Source organism: Phocoena sinus, chromosome 4 (assembly GCF_008692025.1).
Source record: "Phocoena sinus isolate mPhoSin1 chromosome 4, mPhoSin1.pri, whole genome shotgun sequence".
NCBI lineage: Eukaryota > Metazoa > Chordata > Mammalia > Artiodactyla > Phocoenidae > Phocoena > Phocoena sinus.
In genome coordinates, this window is record NC_045766.1 from 51,246,645 (window position 1) to 51,267,820 (window position 21,176).

General features: G+C 35.8%; 1 protein-coding gene across 5 annotated transcripts in view; it reads left to right on the forward strand.

Annotated features, from left to right (window-relative positions):
* The window catches only part of NLGN1 (neuroligin 1), an 898,609-nt gene that overhangs the window by 167,564 nt on the left and 709,869 nt on the right, over positions 1–21,176 (forward strand). For 4 of the 5 annotated variants that reach the window (XM_032630383.1, XM_032630380.1, XM_032630379.1 and 1 more), the window contains exon 2: positions 15,255–16,067. In XM_032630383.1, the coding sequence (XP_032486274.1) occupies positions 15,575–16,067 (493 nt within the window). In that variant the 5' untranslated portion in view covers positions 15,255–15,574. Of the gene's footprint in view, positions 1–11,524; positions 11,566–15,254; positions 16,068–21,176 lie in introns of those variants that run through there. The other variant, XM_032630381.1, reaches the window with a different exon arrangement.

The window sequence follows — 21,176 nt, forward strand, 5'->3', positions numbered from 1 at the left end:
ACAGTGGAAAAGTTACTTATTTCTGCAGACTTTGCTTAAGTTTTTCTAGAGATGATAAAAACAGTAAGAAATAGTTTCTACAAGCCTAACTGTTAGTTTTAAGAAGATATCTGAGAGGTTGGGTTTGCCTTTTTTAAAAAAAAAAACGCAGCTCTAAATCACGTGGTTTATGTGCAGCAAGAACTAGAAGAATGGATATTCTGCATTTTGGTACATTCTAGCCACTGATGCTGGCCACATAGTCCACTAATATTAACATCTTTTTCAAAGTTTAAGTTAAAAAAGACAGCTAGCAAGTAACATATTAAATGATAATAGTAAATCAATAATGAAGGTGAATGGGAGATGGGCTGGGATTCCTCTTTTTAGACTAGTAGAGAATATAATGTTGATACTATAAAAGTAGATGGAGAATATGAAATATGAAAAAGGAAGTCATTTTAAAATTTAATTTGCATATTTCACAACCACTGACCCAGTGGTCATGGCATGTGCCATAGTGCTAAAGCCAGAATAGTCAGCTTAAAGTGCCTTTGTAATGGCTGAACATTTTCGTTTGTCAAGAATAATCAATACTTAGTAGTCCCTCGTTCCATTTTCTTTTGGCAGTAAAAATGAAAAGGGGGAAACTTTGGCCCACTCTATGGTTTCTACAAGCAGTTCCTACATAAAACTTTGGTAAACTTTGTAGATGGTAGATCCACTTTGGAAGGTTAATAATGATAGAAATAAAAATAAACAAAATGATACACCACAAAAAGATTTTAAAGCTGTAGCCGGTAAATGAAGAGCAAGTTACCCAGTTACATAAAAGTTCTCTATTACTAGAGTGGATGACTCTAAGAACTATTGAAAAACCTGAAGAGTTCATTTAGAAAATTAATTACATTTGCTCTACTTTATCCAAATACATTTTTTTGGGTCATGATTATTAAAAAGAACATGGTAGCCTTGATCAGCTGTTCCAGTTTTGCTATTGAATAACACAAAATGTGGTAGTTTGGGGTAAAGAAATAGAAACTCTCAATTAGCCCTGAAAGTTGCAAGCACAGTTCCTAATGTATGTGACAAGAAATAGCGTTGGATTCCCCCAAGCTTATCACCATGGAAAAACTGATGTTGATTCACTGGAGCTTTGCTGCACCTGTCTCTCGAAAGCCTTCCACGTGTTCTAGCTGGCCTAACATTCAGGGGGTGCTGAATACATTTGCTGCAGATTCGTTCCATGATTTGAGACATTTAAATACAGTTAAATATTATTCTACATTAACTGATTTTCTTTTAAAGAAAATTGCTACACACTCTTAATTGAAAGCAAAATGAAAAGGGCAATCCTTTTTTAATGATTTGTTGAAATTTATCACATTGCTTCTCAAAGTGCAAATCTTCCATCTCTTTTGCTTTATCAAGAAATGCAAAAAATATAAAACCCTTAAAACTTAAAAAGTTTCAATATTTAATATTTCAAATTTGCAAAACAGAAACATTAAAAAATTAACATATAGAACACTCACGATGAATTTAGGGTGTCCTTTTAAATGCCTTTTAAAAGGTAATTTAAAACATTTTGAGGTAGCTAACCTCTTAATCTTGTGGGATAGCTACATTCTCAACTGTTCCTAAGAATAATTCCTTAATAGTAACAGGTTTGATTATTTATGCTTTGTTATTAATGGCATCACACTGACTATGTCAAATATTGCTATGTTGCTATAAAAGGATATGAATTATTTCTGCCTTCAATATCTCCCCCCGCCAAAGAAAACCCACCTATTTGGTAGCAAACATGTTTGAAAGAGAAAGACTGCCAACTCTAAGCTTAACTGAAGTCAGGGAAACTAGTAAATCACTCCAGACATTTGAAATTATTAGACATTAAACTTTTGGGGGATTTTATATGAAGTCTTTTTATAACAGTCGATATAATCTCTTCTGTGTCTATTTCCGTTGCATGTAAGAGAAATTCTAGTCAATGGCAAAATGCTTTACTGCTGCCATTACTGCAGACTTTATAGATGAGAGATGTGTCAGCATGTTAGCTTTAGCAGTAATGCCTCTTTTGTGTGAAACCTTATGGGCCTTACAGGCACTTTCTCATCCAGACACTCATGAAACATTCAATTCCCCATATTTATTATTATTTAATTTTCTTCCTGTATATAGCAACAGAGCACTTCAGTATATGAATGTGTACCCAAAAAGATGACAGGCAAACATGAATGGGACTAATGAGCTTTAATAATACACATATTAAGGGTTGGTAAAGGAAGTTTAATTAAGAAAAACAAGTTGAGCATGAAATTCATTTTGGAACAAATGCAAGTTAAGTTATTGCTACAGATGTAAAGTAAAAAATCACAGGGATACATCACAGGAAATAAAGTTCCAGCCTGAGACTAGACCTACTAAATGCAGTTGACATCTTAGGACCTGCCTTTAAGTTGATGAGCTTGGGTCTGACATGAAATCGAAGAATATACACTTTTTCACAGTTTTCACTCTTCTATAGCAATTTTGGTTTAGTACGTTAACTCTGTATCCAGGCATGTTCTGTATTAGTCCCCTTGAGACAGGCCACACAGTAGCCTTTCATTTCTCTATGGTCTACTTTTCTAATACCACATATGCCTACAGGTAGGGCTACCTGCCAAAACCCATGCCATCCCTTTGGGTGTGCTGTAAGTGGTGCTTCAGTAGGAGATCTGCTCATATATCAATTTACCTGCACCTATAGTTTAATTTTTGGCATAATTTAGAAAATAAGTGGATTTATTTATCTGTTTTCTTGCTTATTTATTTATTTGGTAGTGGCATTGTATATTAGGACAGAAATTGAAGAAGAGAGAGAATATTGGGCAAATATTTCCTTAGAATGTGGTTTTCTCATATTTTGTCTGTATTTAAATAATGTAGGTACATTCTGGGAAGAGTGAAGCAGTCAGGCAATAATATGAAGGTCTTACGTATGCTCCTCAACAACTGCCTTTTTGGAAACAACCAATTGATAGGCTAATTTATTATACCTTTGGCATCACTTGTGTGTAACAGTAGTTTTTTTCTTCCTTGAAACACCCAATGAATATTGAGTCTTCAGAAGAAAAGAGGTTAGTTGTAACATTTCAAAATGAATTGAAAATCTTGCCTTTTTTTTAGATAGTTATGGTGAATACTTTCATACTGTCGTATGGAATACTCCATATTGGAACTTTAACATGGTCACACATTAAATCAATAAATACTGATTTGATAAAAAACTAACTTAGAATTATCACTGGCATAAGTTTTTCCCATAGGACAACCATTCCGCTTATGATAGAACTGACCAGGGAAACAGTGATTACTACATATCACATTGACCAACAGTTATCACAGTATTCACACCTGAAAATAATACTTGAGCCATCAATTCATTAACCGTAATGCTAAAAGGAGTAAAATTCCACTTCTGTAACCATTATGTTTCAAGTCAGTGCATCTGTCATTTTTAATTTAAATCTATATTACTTAGCTATCCAAAACTTTACATGCAAGTGACATTGTTATCTATCCTTTCTCTTATGGGTTAAAAAAAAAAAAAGTCACTAGTTTCTTTACCTCTTTAACTGTGCCAAGTATTCTACTGCATATGTTGCTCTAAGATTGATGCCAAAAGTTTCTATTATTTAGAGCTGTGGTCTTTAGTAATAAATCTGAGGAATTATTTAATATATAAGAGTAAAACATTTTACATGCTGCAATAATACAGTAGTAGTAGTCTGTATAACAGCCATAATGGCAGGGATTTTTGTCTGGCTTTTCAAAGCTATGTGTGTTTCTCCCCAACACCTAGAACAGTGCCTGGTATATCAGTAGTGACCAATAAATATTGCTAAATAAATATAGAGACCTGGTTCTAGCCTTGGATGTTAACAACTAAATTGGTAACCTCTTGCTTAATACCTGATCCCTTCATTTTTGCTTTTAATTTTTTCTTAACATAAATTGTTGTTTGAATTGATAGATATTTAAAGCTATGTGCAAAATTCCAAAAGTAGAAAGGAATATATTTAAAAGGTTGCATTTTAATCAAAGATAAATAATAATTAAAACTTTTTAGTGAAATTTTTATACAGTTTATTTTATTTTGTTAAATTATTTTATCAAGACTCATAAGTATAATAGGATTGTTTGTGGTTATACTTTACTAAAATGTACGTTAGAATTATTTTCTGCCATGTAGAAAATGTGATATCTCAAGGAACTTTGGAAGCACTAAAAATTATTTCAAACACTTAGAACACGGGCAGTAAGATCTAAAATATAATCATGTTTGGCATTTTGGCCATTCTTTTTTCAATTTTTAAAGCAATTTATAATTACAAATTTCCTATTGTTCAGTTTTATTTAAATGGTGAAATAATTTAAACTTACTCCATGTGTATATTAAATTCTTGTGAATATATATTCATTGATGTTTTGTTACACAAATGGCCCATGAATAGAGCATTGTTTTGAATTTTGTTATTATTAGTACTAATGGATCTGTAATACGAAGAGAAAATAAAAGATGTGGATATCTGAAGAAGACTGCAAGTGTAAAATAGCCTTTCCCCTTTGGGGCACCGGTTGAGCTCTAAGCCAGGTCAGGAGTGACAGAACCCTTATTGTTGTTAGGTGCCTTACACGAAAGGAGTTGGTGGTCTCAGTCCAGTTCCTAGCAGACAGTTACGGCTTAAACAATAGTAACTATAGTATTTGCCAATTCCAGCAGAAGCCTAGGACTGAATGGGCACAAAGGTTTAACTCCCCCCTCTCTGCTAATCATCCTCCAAGGGGTCAAGATTGACTCACCCTGGCACAGGGCCATACTGAGAAACTTAGCCCTTCCTCTGCCAAAGTTGTAGCAATTCTCTGGCAGCACGGGATATTTTAAAGAGGAATTTAATTAAACAGGGCACCAGGAATGGCAATTCTCCACTCTTCCCAGGCACAGCAACTCACCAGAAAGAAAAATAGGCTTAAATACTGAATTGAGAAGGTAGCACTGCTCTTAGGTTGTACTGTCTTCTCTATAAAGATACTGGCAGGCATAATTAAGTTGCTTCTGGACACCATGACTTGCAACCCAAAAGGGGCTCTTGTCAGACAAAAGCCTCGTTAATATCAAGGGAAGTAATCAGCTCTACCTAGCTGTCTCTCCTGAGCTCTTGAGTGATTATTCATTTCTTTTGGGAGAATCACAGGGCCACCAAATGGTTTTAAAAATGTGTCCTGTGGTATTTTACATATACATTAAAACTGTTGCCCATGCTTTTTTTTTTTAACAACCTGTTTTACAGTTCTTGCCCTTCTTGCCCCCTTAACCTTCTTGCTCCTCAGTAGATTTTAAATTTAACAATTAATATTTAGATATTCTATCTGAGAATAGGTTCAGAGTAAACAGAAAGTAAAACTTGTTTTATACAGTTAGATGTTAAATGGATTGTTTTACTTACATACCCAAAACAAAACAAACAGGAACCACCCAATGTTTAGCCATTTGTGTAATGACGGTCGGTCTTAGTAGAAATATTCAGTTGCAGAATACAGAAGGAAACACTACCACTTAGATCTCTTTTTCTTTGTGTTGTCAGAAAGCTGTTATGGCATCTTAAAATCCCAATTTTTGCCAAACAGTAATGGAATTAGTCACTAGTCTATATGACCGTCCATGCACACCTCTGCATGATGAGGAATTTTCATTGTACTTCAACTTGTCATCACCTCTTCTCTGTTTTATCTTCTCTTGCTGCAAGTGTAATTAAGATAATGCCTTCACAGAGGTCAAGTATCACAGATGAATAAATAAAATCTGAGGATAGGGTTAATTAATGAAAAACAATATAATGAATGAATGGGTTATTCATTCAAGAAATATTCTCCAGTGACCTACAATGTAATAAATTGTTCGGGGGATGGTAGTTACAAATCAGCAATTCAAAAGCCATAGCCTCTGTTCTCAAAGATTAAGGCTAATCTGATTATGTTATTTTTGTGATTATAATTATTCTCATCATACTTGGAGTAAGATCTCACATCCTTAATTTTTTGGCCTAGAATTTCTTGAAATGTCACTTCTTCTCCAGCCTGATGCCCCACCCTTCTCTCAAGTTACACTGATCTCTTTGTTAATAGGGAGCCCCAGGCTTCACAGCATTTGGGTCTCCCCTTGCCTCTGTCTGACACAGTTTGCCCCCTGACAACTTCCACTCATCTTTCAGAACCCAGTTTACAGGTCACTTCTTCAGGAAGATCATCCTTTCCACTCCAGACTCATTAACTCTCCCCTCAGAGCATTATCCTTCTTGGCAAAGCATTTATGACTAAATAGTTACCTGTGTGATTGATTTACATAAAGTTTGTCTTCCCCATTGAACTTTAGTCTCTTTGGGAATCATCACCATGCCTCTCTCCTTCATGTTGGCCTTCCCCGTGCCTGACACTAAATGATGTAATAATATAAGAATGAATAGGGAATCCAAGTTTACAAATTACTACAGTAAAAAGTACTACAGGTTCAGTTACAAGAAAGGCAACAAATGCTTTGAGAGTTGCGGGGAGGGAGTGTTTTTGTGACTGGGAGGGTCTGAGAAGGAAGTACTGACATTTGAGCCAGACCTTGAGGGATCCTAGCTGGAGTCCCTCCAGGCAAAATCTGATTTTTCAGGAAGGAAAGATCTTGGTAAACAGGTTAGGTCCAATTCACTGACCATGGCTCCCAGTGCTGTGTTTTGTTTGTTTGTTTTAGTTAATATTGTTTTTTCACAAAGATAGTTTGCTACTAGGTATAACCTCTGTGATATACTTGTGATTTTTTCCTGTTAAAATATTTTGTTGGTAAATTTTTTTTCTCCTATTTCTGTCAAATTTTAGTTTGCCTTTTCTCCGTAACATTCTATTTTCTCTGTTATTTACTTACATCATTGGAGAAGTTCATTCAGAGTAGAAATAGCCCAAGGAGAGAGAGAACAAGTAGAACCCTGCTTACATGTTCTGTGAAGGAAGGGAGAACGGGATGTAACCTGGGAACCCACTGAGGCCTGCTTACCCTTCCTCCTAGGAGGCTCTGGATAGAATTGAGGAAGAGGCAGGGTTTATCTTTAGAGTCTCTAAATTCTTCTGCCTTATCTCTTTCTATTTGTTGGAACTCCCTATGTTCATAAAAATGTTTTCTTTTTTTGTTGAAAAGTGTTTCAGTGGCTTTGTGTTTCTGATCTTTAGTTTAATTATCTGTTACATAGAGATGATAATTGTCTCTAACTCATGGTATTTAGACACAGCTAAATGAGATGATATAGTTAGCTCACTGGCCCCAGTCCATACTTGTTGGTGCTAGCATTAATCAAGTTATTAATTAATTAACGATGATCATGCCAGTATATACTTGTCACCATGTTCTCCATAGCTACGTGTTGGTATGGCCACAACATGGGCTGTGATAGACCTTGAACTACATGATTAAGGTCTTAAACTTTGATATTCCCATCTTTGTGATTTTTGGTTCTAATTCTTTCTTACGTTTTCTCCTTGTACCCTTCTGGTTCTGCCTGCCTTCCTACCCAGATTTAGTTAATCTATTCAACACTAGAATTACCATTTCTTATAACCTTTGCTCCTTGAAATTCTACCATTCTTGCCTTGCTTATCCCTATTCCTAACTGCTGTCATTTACTCTCTGACCCAGGTTATGGAATGTTGCTGGAAAAACTTTCAATACCACACCATTTGGAGCCGCTCCAAATTATGCCTATTAATTAACCTCAGCAAGCTAATCAGCCACCTTCATATTTCCCTCCTGTTGGTGTCCTGTGTATTTCACTCTCCTGAAAACCTTCAAACTGAGCTTACGACTTTATTGAGTTTGTCTCATTCAGGAGCAAAGCAAAATGTCATGTATCATAAAGGTTCAGGACATATTCTTTAGAGTTAGGGAGTCTACCTTTTTATTTATTTATTTATTTATTTTAGCTTTGTGGCCTTAAGAAAGTTATCTAACCACATAAAGCCTCATTTTCCTCATCTCAGATAATAATATTTGGCTTATAATTTTGTTGTGAGGACTGAATGTAAAGTGCTTTGGACAGAGCTTGGCAAATATTTGATGATCTATAATATTAGCTTTTCTTGATGTCATTTTCACATAAATGTGGATGTATTTAGCTGTACTCCAAACTGTACATGAAAATAAAACTGTTTCCAGTTTCTTTCCCACCAATTCATTCACTAAAGTAATGGTTTCCACACCTTTGTGGTCACATAATCCTCTGTTTTTGATAACCAAATCATAAAAAAGTATAAAATAGGTACTTATACTCCTACATAAATATCTCTACCATCAGGTTGCAAAACATACACAAAAATAGACACTAAGTGATGAGAAAGATGTCATTTTTTTTTTTTTAACGTAAACTTGATGCCTTCTTCCCATGATTCATTAATAGCTCAAGATATAGAGATTCTTAGGGCACAGTTCACAGCTACTAAAATGGATATAAATTTGCATTTCAAAGTTATCTTTCTGATGTTCGCAAATATTTTTGTCTGCTTGTTATTATATATGATTAGATAGCCATTATTTTCAGTCTTGCAATGTAGCTGAAAACTTATGCTAGAACTAGGAGAAGTTTCATTTCTGCTCTGTTTTTGTCCATATATATATATATATATATATATTTTTTTTTTTTTTTTTTTTTGCGGTACGCGGGCCCCTCACTGTTGTGGCCTCTCCTGTTGCGGAGCCCAGGCTCCAGACACGCAGGCTCAGCGGCCATTGCTCACGGGCCCAGCCGCTCCGCGGCATGTGGGATCTTCCCGGATGGGGGCACGAACCCGCGTCCCCTGCATCAGCAGGCGGACTCTCAACCACTGTGCCACCAGGGAAGCCCTGTCCTTATTCTATTACTAGTATTTCCTTTAATCTATATCTTGTGGGAAAATCTTAATGTAGTAGCCAATTTTTTGAGGGTTACATGAACTAAAACATGATGAAAAGGTATACATCTGTTTATCCAGTGATATTAACTCTAATACATCACCAAACATTGAAAAGGAGCGGTAACAACAACAAAATGCCACCTGCTGGCAAACCCACCGCAGTGTAGAACCATCACCTTCCAAAGAACATCTCAAGTGCTATGTGCGTCACACAACCACATGAAGACACTGGCATGAAACCATATATTCATATTAGCAAAGCTTAATTTCTTTCTCTTTTTGCTTTATAAAAAAATTACAATACATAGGAGTTCAAGGATTTACTTCCCTTCTCTCATCTGGTAGTCTTGTGGTGGGGTATAAACACACTGCTTTGGGTATCCCTGCTCCACAGTACTGCCAGTTTGATTTTCTTGTGAATAGATTTGATAATACTCTTCCCCTGCTAAGAACATTTAATGGCTTTTCATCATCCAGTGAATAAAATCCAAACTCTTTAGCCTTTTAATTAAGGGCTTGCTTGATTTGGCTGTAACCTGCCTTTCCAGTCTCATCTAGTGCTCAACCTCATTTACTCTGTGTTCTGCCCAAACTAAACTGTGTCCTTCTCAAATGTGGCTGCTGCTTTCCTTTCTGTCATAGGTCAGGTTTCCCAGGGAAAAAAAAATAAAAAGACTCTGAGATGGAGGTTTGCCTGCTAAAAGTTTATTTGGACATACCATTGGGAAAAACACCTGGGAGGGCAGTCAGGGAATCACAACCAACTCCTCCCTCGGCCCCTTTCCACAGGGAGCTTTGGGTCTGGGATGGCCCCTCAGAGTGGGTCTGCATTGAAGCAAGAAGACCAGACCTTTCTACACTGGTGTGGACTTTCTCCTTGGAGTGTGAACTGCTCCCAGGGAGGTTGAGCACCACACTACCACTGCGTATCTTTTCCACTGTTTCTAGAATATGCCCTCTACCTGGAACCCCTTCTGTAACCATCAGTGTTTGTCCAATTCTTTGAGGCCCAGCTCATATTCCCCTTGATTGATGAACTCTTTCCTTATCCACTAATTCAAGGTAGACCTGTCTCTCCTTTTAAAGCCTAAGAACATTTTTTTTTCTGATTGCATTCATTTGTTTGTTCGTCTCATTTTTAATTACTATGTGAATTAATTACACATTATTTACTTTAAGTGGTCAGTTACTGAACGGACCCACAGGACTCAGATAGTTTATACTCACTGGACAGCTTTATTACAGGCAAATAATATAATAGAGCAACAGCAGGAGAAGGGTATGCACTGAATAGGGTCTGTAAATCTCAGACTCAGGCTTCTTCGTTCTCCCGTTCCTTGGTCCCACGGGATACCCCTTGTCTCCAGATCCTGAACCAGCAACAGTGTGCGTGTGAAACATCTTGGTATAGGAAGCCCACAATCTGCTGGTGGTCAGGTTCTCTTACAGTGAGCCATTCCCATAAGCACATTTCAGTTACATGGCCAGGATTGGCCATTGTAAACTGCCACACTCCACTGAATGCAGTTATTACTAAGTGCAATTATTATTAAATTATTATTACTAAATCCAACTCTTAAATCCCATTATTGTTACTAAGTGCTGTTGCCAGGCTGTGTTCTGACTTCAAAACAACTTACAGATTCATAGGTATGAAACATTATTTATCTTTAGTTAATACAGTCAGTCATTTATTTCTGGATCTGGATTGCAAATTTGCATGTTCACTAAAATTTATTCATAGCCCCAAAGTCAATACTCATGGTGCTTTTGCAGTCATTCACAGACATGAGCAAAGCAACAAAAAATGTGAGTCACCCCATGAGCGTGCTTCCTGCTGAGGTTGAGCAAGGTGATGATGTGACTTCTGGTTTCAGCTCTCACGCAGAGATGAACAGAGGATGGAGATGGTAGAGAATGCAGTATAGTGAAAGAAGCTCCAGCTCTGGGGCCCGGTGGTGGGGATTTGAATCCCAATTCTGGCATCTATCATTGAGGTGGCCTCAGACAAGTCACTAAACACTTCTGAACTTTGTTTTCTCTTTTGTAAAATAAAGAAAATAGACTCTACTAGGATGAATTGTTTTAAGGGTTTAAGATGATAATTTGTAACTATGTGAAATATGTATATATAATATATGTTTGTGTGTATGTGCACATACACATGCACACATGCGTGTATGTATACACATGCATTTCCCTCGGAGCAATGGATTCATATTCCCTAATTCAGTGTTTGCAGTGACTTTATAGAACATAACTATGGTAAATAACAACCATCAGTTTTGTAGCATTGGCCAAGCTCCATGCAGCTCTGGTGATAAGCGTGTAGTCAATTCAGATCTTTACAATATTGTAGCTGCTTGGGAATACTGACTAGATTGTACTTATCTTTAAATTCTCATAGGATTTAGCACAATAGCTTATATGTTATAGATATCCAATAAATGTTTGTTGAGTGAAGGAAAAATTGGATGCATGTGGCCACCTACTGTGATTATTTAATGTCCTAGAAATTTCTCTCTACTCTCTCCAGCATCATCTCTTTGATCTGGGTCACTCAGGAACAAACTAGTTGATGGACCAGGTGTTATGATAAATTAATGCAAGGAGGTAATATATTCCCATTTATTATGTTTTTTTAAATGTTATTTATTTTTGTTTTATTTATCTCAGTGGGATTGCACATGCTTTAACCCAAAGGGAAGAATAATGGAAGAATTTGTGAGCTAGTGTCTCCACCTACTGCAAAGTCAGAGAAAGCTAGTCCTATGTGGATTGATAAGCTCATCTACTTGCCTGGACTACTGAATAAGGCTTTTCTGACCTCATTATTTTAATGTATTTATTATAAAATATTTCAAACATACAGAAAAATACAGAGAATTCCATAACAAAGATGTGAGTGTTTGCGTGTCTCACCCAACACCGTCAAATCTTAGATTTGTAAAACTTGCTGTAGTTAATTGTGGTCTTTTAAGGCCTCATCCCAGATTATCATTCAGAGTTCCGATTAATCAATTAATAACATTAATTGCTAGAACTAATTTCATACCCTTTTCTCCCTACCCATGGATAGCAAATATTCTGTTATTACATATTTATGCATCTGTGAATAATATATAGTTTTGTTTTTCATATTTTAAGCTTTATTTAAATAGCATTTTACTATATCTAATCTTTTTCAAAAATATTGAGATTTATTCTTGCTGATATATTTAGGTCTAGGTTCTTTATTTGCTCTGAAGTATAGAATTCTAATTTGTGAATATATCATAATTCATTTATCAATATCTGTTAATGGACATTTATCCTATTATGAAGTTGGGCTTTTTGGGGTTACTCATTATTTTAACATGATCTTGCGTAAACACATATAGATACCCAATCACTGCATTCAATGTAAAGTAAAAAAAGGTAAAAAAGCTAACAAAATCTAAAGTGCCGGTAAGAACAAGGTAGACCATTTAAATTTCTGTTTCTATGAAATTGTCAGAGTATTTACCTCCATTCTGTCTTCTGAAGGAACGTAAAACACTTTTACAATTCAATTTTAAATGCACTAGGATCAGTTTTTTAAAAAGTGTTAATTGTGAAGTGAGAGACTGTATCATGTGTAATGATCAAGGGGATGGCCTTTAAATTAGATGCCAGTGGGCTCCTGGATCTGCTGTTGTTTAGCTGAGAGACCTGGGCCAAGACACTTAACCTCTAAGTCTCAGTTCCTTGTAAGTAAAAAGGAGATAACTGTTGAAGCTAGTTTTTAGAGTTGTTGTAAATGAGATGTAAATGCCTAAAAACTAAGGGTTTGGCATATACTGTACTAATGAAGCACCAATAAATAGGAAAAAAAAAAACCCTGCCAACAAATTTGAGAGTCTTTATATTTAGGCATATATATACACGTATATATGTAAATTTTCAGTTATTTAAACAAGCCATATTTTTACATTAAACTTGGGCAACTGTTATTATTATAACAGTGACCTCTGAAAAATATTTGGGGTCGATACTGTAATTATACAGGTAAGCCCATGTATAATGGGATATTTATGTAACCTTAAAAGCTAACCATTAGAATTTGAAAATTTACCATGGAATGCAGAATTCTCATCCTCCACAGTTTGTGTTAAAGTAGCACATTAAAGTGGGAAACAGCAGCCCTTTTATTTTTAACACAGTTAAGGATTTGTGAGTACAAAAATGAGCGTTATTTTGTTAGTAACCAAACAAGTACTTTTTTTAATTTTAAAATTTTATTTTATTTATTTTTTATACAGCACGTTCTTATTAGTCATCTGTTTTATACATATTAGTGTATATATGTCAATTCCAATCTCCCAATTGATCCCACCACCACCACCCCACCCCACTTTACCCCCTTGGTGTCCATATGCGAATCAAGTACTTTTTATTCTGGGTGAGATACCAAGTATGTAAAGAAGAATTTTTAGAAATCACTGTATTTGAAAATTAAGCTGAATAAAATATGGTGATGGAAATTTTTAAGTCCTCACCACAGGTTCTCTATTTTAGGTGTCAAAATGCTGCTCTTTAACACCGAAAGGTGAGTAGGAAAGACTGAGTCATGCTGTGGCCCACCACGATTCTGCGCAAGAATGAGCATTATGTACTCTTAACAGAAGTGGGTTTGTGTAGCTAAATCTTCAATACATGCTAGAGTTCTGGCACAGAAATGGGATGGGTCTAAGCCTGTCTTTTGTATGTTAATGTGCTTTCACAACAAAGGTATGAACATTAACACAGATAAGTATTCTTGAAGAAAGGCATTTATCTTCTTATTGCCATCTGTGATGAATTGTTCAGAGCTAAAGGAACACCAGGCTTGAACCAAATCTCCTGCTGCCCTATATAGTTTTTGCAATCTCCTTTTCAATAATATAAAGTCAGGACAGCCTCACTGCCAGACCAGCACTTCTTCAGGAATCTTCCCCATAATATGACAGGATAGAACCATCTATAATACAAATCAACACTGTTTTTTTCAAACTAAGCACTTTAAAACATTGCTTGAACAAGAAAAGACAAATTTGTCCAGTTGTGTGCTATTTTGCAGTTAACGCAAGATTACACTGTGAATTGCATTGCACTGAATGTTACATTTTATTCTGATGCATCCTAAGTTGGACTGGGTAAAGAGTGTTAGATGTTTGATTAATGTTAGTATGCAACGCTATGATTAGGTATGGTTGTTCTTTGAAACTGCCGCACTCTTCTTTTTGTATTGTTCCTTTGATCTTTAACAGGTAGTGAGAACATTTGTAATTTAAAATATATTGACTGACTCAGAAGTTAATTTTCCTGTTGCAGATTTACTGATATCTAAAATATATAGCTAGCTAGATGGTAAAACAAAAAAGTCTGCAAAAAATGATGCCAACTTCTGTCTCTTTTTCAAGTTGTGTCTAAAGGCATTTTGTCTTTTAAATTCTTGAATCTTAATTTAAGGTGAATGACCTTATAAGGTAGTTGCACTTAAATGATCATAGTTGAGCTCATATTGGTTTTCTTCTTCTAGCATAATCTTTGTTTTTTCTATATAGCACAGGATTGGGGAACCATCCTTTTATTTGTTTGTTTGTTTAATATATATAGTCATTCTTAAAAAGTTTGTTTATATTCCACTAATTCCCTACCTATATATATATATATTTTTTTTTTTTTTTTTTTTTTGCGTTACGCGGGCCTCTCACTGTTGTGGCCTCTCCCGTTGCGGAGCACAGGCTCCGGATGCGCAGGCTCAGCGGCCATGGCTCACGTGGGCCCAACCGCTCCGTGGCATGTGGGATCCTTCCGTACCGGGGCACGAACCCGTGTCCCCTGCCTTGGCAGGCAGACTCTCAACCACTGCGCCACCAGGGAAGCCCCCTACCAATATTTTTAAAAAGTTTTTCTGCTACTGAATTCTAATTTTTAGTATGTTTGGTGGTTAATACTGTGGTCCCTTAAAGTGATTGAAGACTTTCAATAAAGGGAAAACTTCACACATAACCTTCAGTATTTTAAGAAAACTATACTGTGAAATGCTCCTGAAACTGTATATTTTAACAAGGCCTGCTTTCTATTAAGTGTGTATAAAGCCAGGAGGCAAGTTTCTCAATATTCTAATTATCGGTGATTTCATCTGTCATCTCACATCAAACCATAATTTTCCTATGGTAGTATTTAACTCACCTGAGTCCAGCCACTATAAAAGTATTTCTGTAGCTTGTAAAACATCTAGTTATCACTCTGTCTATTTTAGCTTGTTTGTACTAATGATTTATTTTCATTTTCTCTAGGATATAGACCTGCAGCTAACTGGATTTGATTTATAAGAGGGAAATGTACAGTCAATGGCCACTCTCACTATGTTGCTACTATGGAAAACAGAATGGTCAATAGGATATGGTCTGATAAATAGCGATGATTGAAGATGCTACTTCAATACATGTGAAATCAATGGGAGATACTGGCTGCATGAAGAGCTTTCTGAGCTTTTCTTGACAAGCTCGCCTTTGAGAAATCTGAGGTGTATTCTACCGTTATACGGTTTTTCTCAAGTGGATACAAACACCTTTGCCTCACTGCAACCAGACAACTACACAACTGATGTGGGACCATGGCACTGCCCAGATGCATGTGGCCAGCTTATGTTTGGAGAGCAGTAATGGCATGCTTGGTACACAGGGGATTGGGGGCCTCATTGACTCTTTGTGTGTTGGGCTGTTGGCTTCAGGCTGCTCACGTGCTCTCACAAAAATTGGATGATGGAGACCCACTGGTGACTACCAACTTCGGCAAGATAAGAGGGATTAAGAAAGAACTCAATAATGAAATTTTGGGTCCAGTTATTCAGTTTCTTGGCATTCCATATGCAGCCCCGCCAACAGGAGAACATCGTTTTCAGCCTCCAGAACCACCATCTCCTTGGTCAGATATCAGGAATGCTACTCAGTTTGCTCCTGTGTGTCCCCAGAATATCATTGATGGCAGATTGCCAGAAGTCATGCTTCCTGTGTGGTTTACTAATAACTTGGATGTGGTTTCATCATACGTACAAGACCAGAGTGAAGATTGCCTGTATTTAAATATATACGTCCCAACTGAGGATGGTGAGTTTACTACAGGAAAAACAGGGAGATATATTTATATTTTTCTATTCTAACAATATTAATTCATGTGTACTGGTAGCATGCATGGCTTTTCCTGTCGGCATGTAGACATATTTTACATGTGCGCATGCAGCTCTTTTTGTTTATGTGTGTTGGCGTTCTTATTTTTTTCCTGTGCCTACTCATTTTCTTTCCTCTGCAGCACATATATTTAGGTAGAAATGGGTTCCTAATTTCCATTTCCTACCGAATGACTTCTGAGAAGATGCATCAACATTTCTCCATTGCATGTGCAGGCTCACCGAATTGGGGATCTTTCGCACTCAGTAAATGCAGGAGCGTGTTAAGTTAGATAGTGGTGTTGCATGTTCCAGCGGTCTGTGATGGAGCGCCATGTTATTTTCTAGTCTTCTATTCATTTTTCAGTAAAAAGAATATCCAAGGAATGTGCCAGAAAACCCGGCAAGAAAATATGTAGAAAAGGAGGTATGTATAAAAGTGAAAATAAAAAATGGGGGAAACAGCTTGAAGAGGAAGAACAAGATATTCTCCCTAAGGATGATTTGCTGATGCTGGGAAGTGAATGGTTAGGCGATATTTGGAATTTATTGAAGGCTGTCAAAGAATAGAAAGATGGTTGAGGAGAGCTGTAGCTGAGTAGATGACATTGACAAAGCTCATTGGTGGTACCCTGTGTGCTGGCGCTGGTGGCATGGACAGGAGTTGAATCTCTGCTTTGAGTTTGTGTATAGAGAAAAAGATACTTAGGTTATTACAGTGCCTGCAGGGAACCCAAAGATGCTGCCTTCCCAGCTGTTCAGCTTTGATCTCTGAACCCTTTTCTATAGATAATAGAATCCTGTTTCTCTTAAAATTTATCAGTTCAGTCACAAACCTAGTTTTTTGTTTGTTTATCCTTAGTTCCTTCTGAACACCCTATGAACTTTCTCATGTAAGGGTAAATTTTCCATAACTGTTGGGCAATTACCATTATTAAGTAATGGTATTTTTTCCCAGACAGTCTTTCTGTTTTCAGTCACTCTTCCAGAAAAAAATGAGATTTTGCAGCTTTTTATACTAAATATTTACAGTCTTAAAATTGCTTTAACATTTTTATATTTATGTTAAACAATTTAAAACATAGGGAAGAACATGATTCAGAAGCTACAATTAAATCAACCTTCAAAGCATCCTCTAGCCAGATTGAGCAAATGTAGACACTGACAGCTGCAAGCTTGCATCTGAATGTAGCTTGTCCACACTCCATTTTTATAGAACATCTAGTAAATCACTCATAGGAGAGTATGATTTTCTCTGGCAGTAAATTATCTGTGTTATTTTGACCTTATTATAACTTTGTAGAATTTTCAATCTTCATACAGAAATCATATTAATATTCCAGTTCTGTACATTCTCTCTCTCTCTGTGCATTTCTAATCTCCTGGCTGGACCAAGTCAGATTTCATTACAACATTCTTGTGGGGTGGGGAACGTCTAAACTGTTTTTTTTTCACTGGGATCGCATTATGTGGAAGAAGCTTCATATCACCAAATCCTCAATTGCAGATCAGAAGTATTTACATTAAATTGAATTTTGTTTTGCTTTTGTTCTTATTTCTTTGGTCAGACTGATAGAATGGAATTTAACCTTTATTTTATTATTAATGTCATGATTTGGGTTAAAAGAATAGTATACTTAAGAAGGTGGATATGGAGGCAACAAAGATGTTTTAGATAACTAAAAAAGTCTCTTGTTTTTTCCCAAATGAGAATAACTGCAGTAATTTATATGCTTTCAACTAATGTACAGTACTGCAGTGGTTATTATTATGCAGCTTATCAAGCATGTGTAATTAGCTAAGTGACTTTTGCCTCCTATCACAAAGGTGTTGATTCACAAAGTCATAAATAAAGATGCCATTGAAGAATGCATAAATATAGCATAATACATAAAAATATGTACAATTAAAAATTGATAAGGACATCAAAAGGTAAGCTAGTAAGTGAGAAAGTGACCTTCTCATACAACTTCAGAAAGAAATGGATTCATTTAAAAATTCTTTTTCATGGTTCTTTCGATGGTTGGTTACATCTGCTTTATGAGAGAGTTGGCAAAGAAGTATGTAGGCTATGCTATTTACTTTGGCAAACTTTGAACTACTTTATAATTAGCCTGAGGACAAGATCTATAGATACCTACATCAGTCTGTGGTTTATAGTCCAAATCTACTGTGCTTTCATATTAAGAATTCTAAAACATTTGTTCACTTTGGTATTTAATATATTATTATAACTAAGTTATGCTGTTTATTAGCTCTTTGTATATTATCCTAACATTGAAATAACAAATAATTTAAATGTAATTTTCTATATAAATAGTTTTTTAAAAAAATAAACAAAATCAAAGTTTAGAGCTTGACTTTTAGCAGAGGAATAGAACATTTTCCCCCAAACTTTCAGCTTTTTTTTCCTTCTCTATCGTGCAGGGTCTATTCACTTCAGGAAATCATATTTTCCTGGTTCAAAAAATATTAGTTATTTCATATTTATGCATATGCTAATATATATACTGCATATGGACTTTGAGTTCTTCAACAGAATTGTGGAAGTTTAGGAAGTATAGAAATAGTTGTGTTGCATTTTATCTAGGTGCTAATAAAATTCTGGCTTATTATTTATCTCTTTTTTTTTAATTGTGTATGGTCATCTGCAGAGGCAGATGGACCACCACCCTTGTGCCAATCTGTGTATGCTGTATTCATTCAAATCTATTTCTTAATTGCCTATTATATGCACTATCAGTAATGAATGAAACAAAGATCTCTCTTCCCATAGAACTTATGTTCAAGTAAGTTTACAAAGAACAAAGCATTTTCTGCACTTTAATCTGTATGAAAGGAAGAACATCTTCTCCTTCCTCCAAAAGATGCTTTGCTGTAATTTTTAAACAGAGCTTTTATACTATTTTTCCTGTACAATTGAAGAAAAAAACATATTTTTACCAATAGGCTGCCTCTCATTTACAAAAGGTCCCAGTTGCACTTTTTAATCCATCTTTTTAAATTTCCCATGATAGTTTTAGCCATACGTTAACTACTCTTGTAGATATTTCTTCAGGGCTTTATCCTTGAAAAACTGAAAGAAAGGATGAGTACTTAAAATGAGATAACTGTCAGCACTTGGCCAAATAGGCAGGCAACATGTGATAGAAACTGGAATTTGGATGTAGAGACTGACATAATTTATCACCAAACTTTATGAAGAAAGTATATGACTGTCCTTCATTTTACAAATTTGAAAGAAGGTTTTCAGAGTTAAGCATTCTGACCCAGTTTCTACTGCTAGTAAGTGGGTGGAGTCAGGTTTGGCCCTAGTTCTTGCTTATATTAGATGCATTTCCATTATGTTAAATTACATCCTGTAGATGATTTCTACAGCAGAGGCTTGTATGTCTCCACCCCTTTACCCTCCTTTTCTTCCTGCTTGCTTTTGCACATTCAAATATATCGTGAATTCTTTTTATTCTATCAGTTGACTCTATTTTAGATGGGTTTAATGCTCACCTTATTGAATTGGGTCAAGCCAATGTTAGCAATTGATTTCCAGAAAACATGCTTAGTACCCATTTTAGTGAATACTTTTAAATAGTACACGTTTTCTCACTGTCCAGACAAAGATCCCAGCGTATTCCTCCTGGCTGCTATCAGGAGTAGCTTTAATTTGCTTATGTTTCATTTTGCTTCTCTAGTTCACTCTTTTATGAGAGTCGCCAACAAACCGTAAAGTGGTCAAATATTAGGCAGTAAACATGAGAAGAGGAACAAGAGACCCAGAGAATCCACAGCAAATTGATTGGCTTACGGATACCCTAGAGTTGTTTAGCTTTGTATTTCTCCAGTACTTTGACTATAATTTGCATAGCTCGTGTGAGACGAATACAGAATTAATTTTCATTTCTGCATAAGTTAACTCACTTTTTTCACTTACCCCAATTTTATTGTATAGAAAATTACAATCTCTGTAGATGGCTGTGGTACAGTTCTTGACTCCTTGAGAATTTTATTCCTGATTTTCATAAGTATTTAACTTTTACACACTCTGCTTAGTAGTCTTTACCTGAGATAATATTGAATTCATTCAAGAGCCTTTTCCATAAATTTAGGGTTTATTTGGTGATTTGTTGAACATAGAGACTGATTTTTTTTCCTAATTAGATATGTATAAAAATGACTGCTAAAAAAAAAAAATGACTGCTATCACTGTCAGTGTGTTTAGGATTTTAAAAGGGGATTATATTCCAGAATGCTCTTCCTTCATGCTTATACATTTCTATCTAATTTATTATTCACTTAACAAATGTTTATTGAGTCCTTACTCCGTGATTAGATTACTGCTCTAAGCCCCTGAGATACATCAGTGAAAAAAAAAAACAGTTAAAAAATCCTTGCCCTTCTGGAACTTATATGCTAGTGTGTGGAGACACATTGTAGACAATAAACACAATAAACAACTAAATTTAGAGGGTATAAGAAGATGAGAAATAAAGAGTATGGAGGCTTGGGTGTGCTGGTGTGGAGGGTGAAGGTAATTTTAAATAAGTTAGCCAGTATTGTCTTCTTTTGGACAAAGCCATGAAGGAAACAAAATGAGTATCTGAGGAAAGAACATGACAAAGAACAAGCACAAAGGCATTAAGATGAGATTCTGCCTTGTGTATTTAAGGAACAACTAGGGGTATGGTAAATCTAGAAAGAGTAGAGAGAGCGCGGCATTGAGATTCAGAATGATCTGACTTTATTTTAAAGAGATCATTCCGACTGACTTATTTGGACAAGACGTCAGCCTGGTCCAGGCTCAGACCAGAGGAGTAACAATGGAAGTCATAGTCTTGATATATTACAAACATCACATTTCTTGCTCATTTGGTTATGGGTTGTAAAAGAAAATGAGCAGTCAGAGAAGATTCCTAGATTTTGGTCTGAATGTCTAGAAAAATAGATTTGCCATCAATTAAGACAGAAAAAAGGAATGTAGAATAGTGTAGGAGGAGGCACAGTAGAAGAATGATGTTTAGCTTGGACATGTTAAATCTGAGGTGACTCTTAGACA